General features: G+C 51.2%; 1 protein-coding gene across 1 annotated transcript in view; it reads left to right on the forward strand.

Annotated features, from left to right (window-relative positions):
* Positions 1-9006: 9006 nt before the first annotated feature.
* The window catches only part of CCDC78 (coiled-coil domain containing 78), a 39436-nt gene continuing 37113 nt past the window's right edge, over positions 9007-11329 (forward strand). The window contains exon 1 of the mRNA XM_015413570.1: positions 9007-9089. Within this exon, the coding sequence (XP_015269056.1) occupies positions 9007-9089 (83 nt within the window). The remainder of the gene's footprint in view (positions 9090-11329) is intronic.

Below are 11329 nucleotides of genomic sequence, written 5' to 3' on the forward strand. Positions count from 1 at the left end.
TTGCCCCGTGTTTTCCGGAAACTAGCACATCGTATGTACTAGTTTTTTACTCCATATCTTTGGCAAGAAGCCACGGGTTAGCCACGGGTGCACGACGCTTCCCAGATGTTGCAGTATGATCGCACCCGGAAAATCCACCTGTCATCCATATCTTTAGCGCGGCAAATGCTCCGTGTGAACAGGGCCTCTATAAGTAAGACTGTACCAGGATTTTATGCTGTTTTCTATTGTTTACATAGTATATACTCTAAAGAATTGTATTTTTGTACACTACAGAATATCTCCTGAAGAAGATCCATTATTGAAACGTATAATCCATAAAATGTAATGCCAGGTGCCGGAGATATATAAACTTTATAAAGGACAGTGGCAAACAGTGTTCCCTCTAAGCTGAGTTAGTGTGAGCTAGCTCATAGTTTTGTAGCCTCTGGCTCACACATTTTAGTCTTAGCTCAGGAAGGAGGGCTCCAGAGCAAACTAATTTATGCAGCAGCCAAATCGTTCGCTAACAAATTTAATGCCAGTAGCTCACAAAGTTGGACTATAAGGAAGGCCGAGCGCTGAAGAATAGATTCTTTTGAACTATGGTGCTGGAGAAGACTCTTGAGAGTCCCTTGGACTGCAAGGAGATCAAATCAGTCAGTCCTCAAAGAAATCAACCCTGACTGTTTCCTGGAAGGCCAGATCCTGAAGCTGAAGCTCAAATACTTTGGCCACCCAATGAGCAGGGAGCCCTCACTGGAGAAGAAGACCCTGATGCTGGGAAAGACGGAAGGTCAAAGAAGACGGGGACGGCAAAGGATGAGATGGTTAGACAGTGTCATAGATGCAACGAACATGAAATTGAGCCAACTTCAAAGGACGGCAGAAGACCGGAAGGCCTGGCGTCCATGGGGTCGCGAAGAGTCGGACTCGACTGTGCGACTGAACAACAACAACAACAAGCTCACAAAGTAGAATTTTTGCTCACAAGACTCCACAGCTTAAAGGGAACACTGGTGGCAAACCCAGTTAACAACTTTTTAACTCAATATATGAACATGCTTATAACATTAGCACTCTTACAGGATTTCCTTCAAGTATCTCCCAGATGCCCACCTTCCCACTTCCACCACCCGTTATGCATTAGCCCTGGGACAGTATGCAGGGACATAACGCACAGCCTCTGCCATCTGGCAAGAATGGTAATGACCAGTTGCTTGCGGGCCGCCGGATAAGAGCCCTGGATGGGCCAATCCTGGCAACCCATGTTTTAAGGGCTGAATTAGACTAGAGATGGGGAGTTCCATGGCTGGAAATTCCCGCTTTTTAACAAGGTAATTATCAGGGGTTTGTTGTTTGGGAATTTGATAGGGACTGAGAGGCGGAAGCGGGTTTTTAAGTTCTCCCCCTACCTGTGCTGTTTTCCTGGCCCTGGGGATCCCCCGGAATTACAGTTCACCCCCAGACGACAGAGATCCGTTCCCCTGGAGAAAATGGATGCTTTGGAGGATGGATTCTGTGGCACGGTACCCTGCCCACTGAAGGGTCTCTGTCCTCCCCGGGTTCCACCCCCAAATCTCCCGGAGTTTGCCAGCCTGGATCTGGCAACCAATGTTCCCTCTAAGCTGTGGAGTCTTGTGAGCAAAAATCCTACTTTGTGAGCTACTGGCATTAAAGCTGTGAGCCAGCGATTTGGCTGCTGCATAAATTAGTTTGCTCTGGAGCCATTCCTTCCCGAGCGAAATGTGTGAGCCGGAGGCTGAAAAACTGTGAGCTAGCTCACACTAACTCAGCTTAGAGGGGACACTTCTGGCAACCCATACCCGCCTCACCCCCCACTGGCAACACTATTTCCTGCCCTGAAGTGACCCCCCTGAGGAACCATTCATGGGGCAAACAGAAGCTCTCCAAGGCTGTTTCGGGTCAGCCAAATGACACAAAGGCTTAAAAAAAAAAAACCCTCTTCCCCTCTCCCTCCCATTTCTAATCGGTCACCCTTCCTCCTGTGCCTGATAGCTGTATTTTTAAAAAGAAAGCTGGGAGCGCTGACCCCAGAACTCAAGACGCTCCTCTAGTTCGTCCCTGAGCTAGTTCCAAGGCTGTTTCGGGTCAGCCAAATGACACAAAGGCTTAAAAAAAAAAAAAACCTCTTCCCCTCTCCCTCCCATTTCTAATCGGTCACCCTTCCCCCTGTGCCCGATAGCTGTATTTTAAAAAAGAAAGCTGGGAGCGCTCCTCTGGTTCGTCCCTGAGCTAGTGGCCACCTGCTACATCCAGTGGCAGTGAGTTCCACCGGCAACTTTGCGCCTTGGGCAAAGAGGCGCTTTCTTACCCTCCCATTTCTAATCGGTCACCCTTCCTCCTGTGCCTGATAGCTGTATTTTTAAAAAGAAAGCTGGGAGCGCTGACCCCAGAACTCAAGACGCTCCTCTAGTTCGTCCCTGAGCTAGTGGCCACCCACTGCATCCAGTGGCAGGGAGTTCCACGGGCAACGTTGCGCCTTGGGCAAAGAGGCGCTTTCTTTCGTCTCGAAGAGCCTGCTCGAGGCCGACCACCGGATTCCGCGGAGGGCTCGTAACTGCCGGTTGAAAAGGCAGGGGCACACAAGGACCTCCGCCTCCCCGATACCGAGTTGCGCTGCTACTCCGGTGGAACATTTCCGAACCGGGGTGGGGGGTTCTAAGTGGAAGACCCTGTTCTGTAGCTATTCCCTCTCTGTCTCTCTCCCCCTCCCGCGCCCTCTCCGCCTGCGGCTTGGTCATCTCTTGTTTGCACAAAGGCTGTCGGATAAGCATGGCTTTCTTCACAAGTTGATGCCTACTCCTAGAGTCAAAATACCGTGAAATTTAATTTTACGCCTATTTGACAAGGCTTGATTTAGTCTCCAAATCGACGCCGGGCGATAAGAGCCCTCTGTCAACGCAGGCCGGGGGCCCCCGTGGGCAGCTGGGCCTGTGGACCTAATAGGTGAATCGACAGGAATAACACTCGAGAATCCCCCAGGAAGTCGGCCATTAAGGTGAGCCCTATCTCCTATCCTCGCCTCCTCCTTGTCTGCGGTGTTCCCTGGTTGCCGGGCACTAGAGCAAACCAGAGTTTTGTTTACCGAGTCGACGATTACAATACAGCCACTAAATATTTGCCAGCGGCCAGTTTGGGAGCTCTGCTATAAATACTTCAGCCCCCCGGGCAGAAGGGCTGAGATGGCCAAGGAGTAGCGCGGGGCGTCCGAACTGTGGTGGTCAGGTAAGCAGTGCAGGCTGCAAAGGTGGGGAGGAGGAGAGGTTTCGAGGTTTGGGATCTCCTGAGAGACACCTCGCTCAAGGGGCAGAACTGTGGGCTACAGTGGTGTGCATGGGGTTACCTGGTTGAACGGCTTCCACTTTTTAAAAGAAAAGCATGTAAGAGAACAGCACTGCAAGGAGAAAGGTAGCCTTTCATCTGAGGTGCTAGCTTTCTGCATGCAGGGTTTGGGGAGGTAAAGGTAAAGGTTTCCCTTGCTGGAAAGCCAGTCGAATCTGACTCTAGGGGGCGGTGCTCATCTCCGTTTCAAATCCGAAGAGCCAGCCCTGTCCGAAGACCTTTCCATGGTCATGTGGCCGGCATGACTAGACGCCGAGGCGCACGGAGTGCCGTTACCTTCCCACCGAAGCGGCACCTATTTATCTACTTGTAACTTGCTTTCAAACGGCTAGGCTGGCAAGAGCTGGGGCCAGAGATGGGAGCTCACTCCGTCACGTGGCACACTCGGGTCTCGGACTGCCGAACTACCGTCCTTCCGGTCTGCAGCTCAGTGTCTTTACCTCTGAGCCTCCGTAGCCAGGATTTCGTGACTTGTGGGGGCAAACATTTTTCTGGTGGGGCTGCCCTTATTTTTCTGCCTGTCTCTCAATGGCTGTACTTTTAAGTAATAATATATGCAATAATTTTGTTGTTCAGTCGCACAGTCGATTCCGACTCTTTGCGACCCCATGGACCAGCAATAATACTAATCCTTAAATTAAATGCAGTACAAACAGTCCCCCCACAACAGCCACCCCAGACATAAATGAAATGTGGAAACACCCCCCTCCCTTCCCCTCCCTAAAACAATGAAATCCCTTACCATTTTCAGAAGGAAATCTTGTGGGGCTGGCCCTTTAAGGAAGGGGGCGGAGCCCCCCTACCCCCGCAAACCCCACTGTAACTGCAGGCCAGAGCATGCCCCACTCAGACTTTGGAATTATGCTCCTTCCGCCTGCCAGGAAATACCCAAAGAGACTCTTTAAATGATACCATAAATGCATAGGGACTGCTGTTTGATGACACTCCTGGACACAGCTGTACCTGTCAAAAGCCCACTGTATTATTTTTCATAAGACTGCCCTATTAATGACCCTCTTGCATTGGCGGAAGAGAATCCTGAAGGCCCCAAGCACTGAAATCCAATCTCCTCCTCCTCCTCTTCTTCCTGGCAGAAACCCCTGCTGAATTTCCACACCCAAATGCACGGGGGGGCCGTTAGAAGAGGGAAGCGCATAACACAGCTCTGCCCTTCTCCCAAAGAGCTCAGGGGAGCGAACGTGGTTCCCTCTGCCTCTGCTTCATTCTCACAACAACCCTGCAGGGTAGTCTAGGCTGAGAGAGAGAGAGGAACCGACCCCAGATTGCAGGCACTTGAACCCATTCTCTTCACTCACCGGCATCATCCTGTGTACTGCTTTGGAAGGGGTCGATTTGGAGTGGGGAGGAGAAGTGGGTGGAGGGAGAGGAACGGTTAACCCATTCCCTGCTGCCTCCCAGCTCCCTGAGAGCCAGCTTGGTGTAGCGGTTGAGAGCGGCAGGACTCTAATCTGGAGAACCGGGTTTGATTCCCCCACTCCTTCTCCACATGCAGCCAGCTGGGTGACCTTGGGTCAGTCACAAGTTCTCTCAGCTCTGTTCTCTCACGGGCAGTTTCTCTCAGCGCTTTCTCAGCCCCACCTGCCTCACAGGGTGTCTGTTGTGGGGAAAGGAAGGGAAGGCAATTGTAAGCTGCTTTGAGACACATAAGACACCTCGGGCCAGTCTGTTGTGGGGAGAGGAAGGGAGGGAGAGCCAGTTTGGTGCAGTGGTTAAGTGCACAGACTCTAATCTGGGAGAACTGGGTCTGATTCCCCACTACTCCACATGCAGCTGCTGGGTGACCTTGGGCCAGTCACAAGTTCTCTCAGAGCTGTTCTCACAACAGCAGTTTCTGTCAAGAGCTCTCTCAGCCCCACCTACCTCCCAGTGTGTCTGTTGTGGGGAGGGGAAGGGAGAGGAGACTGTAAGCCGCTCTGAGAGTCCTTTGGTTAGTGAAGGGCGGGGTATAAACCCAATCTCCTCCTCCTCCTCCTCCTCCTCTTCTTTCAGAATCTATCCTGACTCCGCCTGTGACCCACCAGATTTCTTTCATCTCCACACACAGTGCATCTGAGCACGTGCAGAGGACTTTCCCCTCAACACTATGCAAACACAATAACACATCGCATGGAAAGAGAAAAGGTTTTCATGTCAAAGGGGCAGGACTTGCAGGCAGGGACCAAGTGTGGCTTGTTAAAAGAGAAAAGGAGATTTTCAGAGTGTATATTGGAGCAGTAGGGAAGCAGGGTTCGCTTTGGTTAGTACTTGGATGGGAGACCACCAAGGAAGTCCAGGGTTGCTACGCAGAGGCAGGCGACGGCAAACCACTTCTGTTTGTCTCTTGCCTTGAACATCCTGCTGGGATGCCATAAACCGGCTGTGAGCAATGCTCCCTCTAAGCTGCGGAGTCTTGTGAGCAAAAATTCTACTTTATGAGCGACTGGCATTAAAGTTGTGAGCGAGCGATCGGGCTGCTGCATCAATTAGTTTCGCTCTGGAGCCCCATCCTTCCTGGGCTGAGACAAGAATGTGTGAGCCGGAGGCTAAAAAAACTGTGAGCTGGCTCACACTCACTCAGCTTAGAGGGAACACTGGCTGTGACTAGTCGGCACTTTTCACACCAGGCGGGAATCAGATGCTAAAAGAGCCAGTGCGTGGAAGGGAACGGTAGCCCAATATTTTGATGGGTCTAAAGGGCTCCTTAGAGATGCTTCGTTGTTGTTGTTCAGTTGCACAGTTGAGTCCGACTCTTCACGACCCCATGGACCACATCACGCCAGGCCCCCCTGTCTTCTGTCATGTTCCGGAGTTTGCTTAATTTCATGCTCGTTCAGGGGTCATTTCCTGCAGGAACGCACAGGAGCGGAGCTCCGGCAATAAAGAGCCCAGGGGGCGGGCACATGCAACAAGCCCCACCCCCTGCTCCCAGCAGCCCTGAGTCGGAGCAAGAAGCAGCCAGGTAAATTGCAGAGCCCCCCTCCCTGGCCCCCCAGTCCAAAACAGTCCAGTGGCACCTTTACGACCAGGTTTTATTCAGGTACAAGCTCTCCCTCCTCTGCGAGGACAGACGTCCCCCCCCCAATAGCTAGCAATCCAAAAGAGTCCAGGGGAGCCTGAGCGGTGGGTGTTGCCTTCTGACACACTTCTGTTGATGTCAGAGGTGTGTGGCATATGCAAAGAAGTTATGCTAATGAGTTATGCTAATGAGCTCCTGCACCTCTTTTTCTGTGAAATGACCCCTGTGCTCCTTGCATCGATAGCACTGTCTAACCATCTCATCCTTTGCCGACCCCGTCTTCTTTGACCTTCCGTCTTTCCCAGCATCAGGGTCTTCTTCTCCAGTGAGGGCTCCCTTCTCATTGGGTGGCCAAAGTATTTGAGCTTCAGTTTCATTATCTGGCCTTCCAGGGAACAGTCAGGGTTGATTTCTTTTACGATTGACTGATTAGATCTCCTTGCAGTCCAAGGGACTCTCAAGAGTCTTCTCCAGCACCATAATTTGATGCTTTATAGAAAGGGAAATTATCGAGGTGTGAACAGTGGGCTCATAATTCAGGTGCAAACCATGCACAGATTTATGCCAGCACACTCAAACGAGTACACATGTTGCTTTTGTGTAGATTTATGATGTAGTGGTGTAGTTTGGTGTGGTGGTTAAGTGCGCGGACTCTAATCTGGGCGAACCGGGTTTGATTCCCCACTCCTCCACTCGCACCTGCTGATGTGACCTTGGGTCAGTCACAAGCTCTGGCACAGCTGTCCTTGGAAAAGAGCAGTCTCTGTCAAGAGCTCTCTCAGCCCCACCCACCTCCCAGGGTGTCTGTTGTGGGGAGGGGAAGGGAGAGGAGTTTGTCAGCCGCTCTGAGACTCCAAGTGAAGGGCGGGGTAAAAATCCAATCTCTTCTTCTTCTTCTTCTATGTCGAGACCTTATGCGTACCACTTCTTAAAAGATATTGCTTCCTAATAAAGGACTCCAAACAGCCAGTGTTTGGGCTGCAGAAACTTTCTGGATTATTAATCAACATGTCAATTGTCAGTGCTCACTGCACATGAAAGCTTATACCCAGAATAAAACTTTGTTGATCTTAAATGTGCCGCTGGAATCAAACTTTGTTAAATTGTATAGTTTCAGTTGTGCAGATGGCCTTTTTTAGACTGACTCTCTGTCTCGATCTCTCATTTACTTGTTCACATGCTCCTATCCCGCTCTGAATTTGTTGTTTGGCTCTTGGGTTGTAAAAGGCTACTGATCCCAGAAAAGCAGAATAAAAATCTACCAGGTAAGATGGATGGGAAATGATGCTTTGTCCTTCCTGCTGTCATTTAGTCTAGATCGGAAGGACGGGGACTCAAAATGGCGGCCGGCGTCATACAGAACCTAAGTAAATTTCGGCTGCCCACGGCCTTTCAGCATTCGTTCCTGCCCACTTCCGCCTGCCAGGAGATGGTTTTCCAAGACTCATCCGAGGAGGAAGAAATGGAGGAGGAGGAGGAGGAGGAAAGAGAGGATATGGAACTGGAGGACTCTCCGCAGAGCCTCAGTCCCGGCCGAGGGGAGCGGGCCGCCTCCGACGAGCCCAGTTTGAGCAACGCAGAAATGACACTGCAACTCCTCCAGTTTGCGGAACGCATCAGCGATGACATCCAGAGGTATTTTGGCCGCAAGGGCAAAGACGAAGACGGGGCCCCGCGGAACATCTACGACGACCACGGGTCCCCGCGGCTGTCGGGCCGGGTCTTGTACTACGCGGACTTGGTCAGGATGTCTCGGAGCGGGGAACCGGAGGAAGGGGACGATTTCTCAGACACCCCGAAAACCCCAGCACCGCCAGATCCACAACTGTGGAAGTGCCTCTGTGACAAAGACGGGGTGGAGAAACTGGGACCCCTGGCTGAGCTCTTTGAGTACGGCTTGGGCAGGTACATGGAGCACCGCGCCTCCTCTGGAGGCAGGAGGAAGTACGCCCACGTCACCCCCATGCAAAGCAGGAAGCTCCCCCAGTCCTTCTGGAAGGAGCCATCCCACAGCCCCATTGGCATCCTTAACAGCAACCCTCCTGACTTCAGCGACCTTTTGGCCAACTGGACCTGTGAAACCAGTCAGGAGGGACTTCTCGCCGGCCGAGAGCTTGCGAGCGAGATTCACCGGCGGGTGGTGGACCCGGACCATTTCAGCGGTCTGTGAAGCTTCGACTGGAGCACGCAAAGCGTTGAAGAAGGACCAGGCAGACTCATGGTTCAAATCCCCCTATTCTGCCACGAAACTCACTGGACGAAACCCATGTGCCAGCTCTTGGCCTGACCTACCTCACAGGGTTGTTGTGAGGATCAAATGGTGGAGGGAGGACCATGTAATCTCTCCTGTGGATCAATAAAGGGTGGGTAACAAAGTTTTTTTTTTAAAAAAGCCATGAGGGTGGGCCACTTGTATTCTCCCCATGTTTACAGACCCCCTCCTGTCTGAGGGGAGTCTCCCCTTCTCAAACTGTATACTTGTAAATAAGTATGACTAGAACACTGCATGTCTCGGATACTTTCCCTCTTGCAAAGAAAATGGACGTTATTGTGGGGTTGCCCGCTTCCAGGAAGGCAACAAAAACACGGCAAGGGTGAGCGAACGTAGAAAAACACCGTTTCAGAACAAAACACACAATACTATTATGCCGGCGGGGGACGGGGGGACGGACGACCCTGGGTCTGTTCCCGGATCTTCCACGGCGTGCGGCGATGACATCCGCTGGAGGTGACTTCATTGAGTCGCCCACGTTGGGGGTGGCGCTTTCGTTTTTGGCCCGGTTCCTTCCGGCAATCGCTTGGGTGGCACAGCTCACGGAAACACCTACTTTGACTCCTACCTCGCAGGTTTGTTGTGAGGATAACAAGGGAGGAGAGAACCGTGTAAGCCCTATTAGAGAGTAAGGGGGGAAGTAAATAAAGTCAACAACAACAACAATAATAATAGCCAGTCTGGTATAGTGGTTAAGTGTGCAGACTCTAATCTGGGAGAACCGGGTTTGATTCCCCACTTCTCCTCCACTTGCACCTGCTGGATGACCTTGGGCAAGCCATAGTTCTGTCAGAGCTGTTCTTGAAAAAGAGCAGTTTCTGTCAAGAGCTCTCTCAGCCCCACCTACCTCACGGGGTGTCTGTTGTGGGGAAGGAAGGGAGAGGAGTTTGTAAGCCGCTCTGAGACACCTTCGGGTAGTGAAGGGCGCAGTACAAATCCAGTCTCTTCTTCATCTAGATGAAAGTGACAGAATGAGCTGAATTTTGGAGTATCCCTTGTTAGATATGCTGGTGTGACCCTGGGTCAGTCACAAGTTCTCTCAAGGGCAGTTCTTGAAAGAGCTCTCTCAGCCCTGCCTGCCTCACAGAGTGTCTGTTGTGGGGCGGGGAAAAGGGGAAGGAGTTTGTCAGCCGCTCTGAGACTCCTTTGGGTAGTGAAGGGCGGGGTATAAATCCAATCTCCTCTTCTTCTTATAATAATAATACTGATGATGATGACGTTCTGGCTTTGTTACAAGAATTCCGGCAACCACGACCCAATTGCAAAGAAAACAGAAAACGACTGTGAGCTGAATGTCCTGCAAAAATAAATAAATAAATAAATAAATAAATATACAAAAGGATACTTCAACAAAGTGAAATGCATATATAGTCTGAAATGAATCTATTCATACATTCCCTCATAGGAAAACACTGAAACCAACAAGATCCACCATAGGGAAATACAGAGTCCAAAGTATAAATATACAAGATAAATATCCCTAGGTAATTCTCAGTGTTTTAGATTTATGGTCCTTCCTCAGGAACAAAGAACAGCTATTGGGAGTCTCATTCCCTTTCCTTACAGGAGAATGCTATTCCGTTTCTTCCACTTTTGTGACCCCCAGATGGGCAGCTGTGGCTCCCTTCAAGATCTAGCCGTGCCGGTTTGCTTGTAGGGTTGCCAATCTCCAGGTGCCCCCCAGAGATCTCCCAGTATTACAATAGCTCTCCAGATGACCATGAGCAGTCCACCTAGAGAAGATGGCTTCTTTGGAGGGTGGACGCTCTGGCTTTATACCCCGCTGGAGTCCCCCTCCTCCTCCAAAACCCGCCCTTCTCAGTCTCCACCCCCAAAATCTCCAGGTGTTTCCCAACCCAGAGCTGGAAACCTTCTTTGCTTGGGGTTTGGCGGGGGCATGGCTAGGATGAGACACCGCCGGCCCGTCTTACAGGGCTGTTGTGAGGATTGCTGAAATAACCGTAGGTAGAATACCTGAAAGACTCTAAAGCACCTGTACAAAGAGCCAGTTTGGTGTAGTGGCTAAGTGTGCAGACTCTAATCTGGGAGAGCCGGGTTTGATTCCCTGCTCCTCCACAGGCAGCCAGCTGGGTGACCTTGGGCCAGTCACAAGTTCTTTCAGAGCTGTTCTTACGGGAGCAGTTCTCGAGAGAGCTCTTCCAGCCCCACCTACCTCACAGCAGGCCTGTGGCTACAGTGGGGCGTCTTGAGGCCAGGCCCACCCCGACTTACTGGCCAGGCCTCCCAACTTCACACATGCCACGGCCTCACTGCACTGAGCCATCGCCCTGCCCTGCCTACTGGTGCCCTTACCTCTCTCTTTCTCTCTCTCACATCACTTTTTTTTAGAAGGAGAAGAGAAGAGATTGGATCTATACCCCACCCCTGCCTACTGGTGCCCTTACCTCTCTCTTTCTCTTTCTCTCTCTCTCATCACTTTTTTTAGAAGGAGAAGAGAAGAGATTGGATCTATACCCCACCCTTCACCACCCAAAGGTGTCTCAGAGCGACTTACAAACTCCTTTCCCTTCCTCTCCCCCCAACAGACACCCTGTGAGGTAGGTGGGGCTGAGAGAGCTCCTGAGAGAACAGCTCTGAGAGAACTTGTGACTGACCCAAGGTCACACCAGCAGCTGCATGTGGAAGACTGGGGAACTGAAGAAGAAGAGATTGGATTTATACCCCGCCCTTCACTA

The sequence above is a fragment of the Gekko japonicus genome, unplaced genomic scaffold, assembly GCF_001447785.1.
Source record: "Gekko japonicus isolate JY-2015 unplaced genomic scaffold, Gekko_japonicus_V1.1 scaffold1098, whole genome shotgun sequence".
Taxonomy (NCBI): domain Eukaryota; kingdom Metazoa; phylum Chordata; class Lepidosauria; order Squamata; family Gekkonidae; genus Gekko; species Gekko japonicus.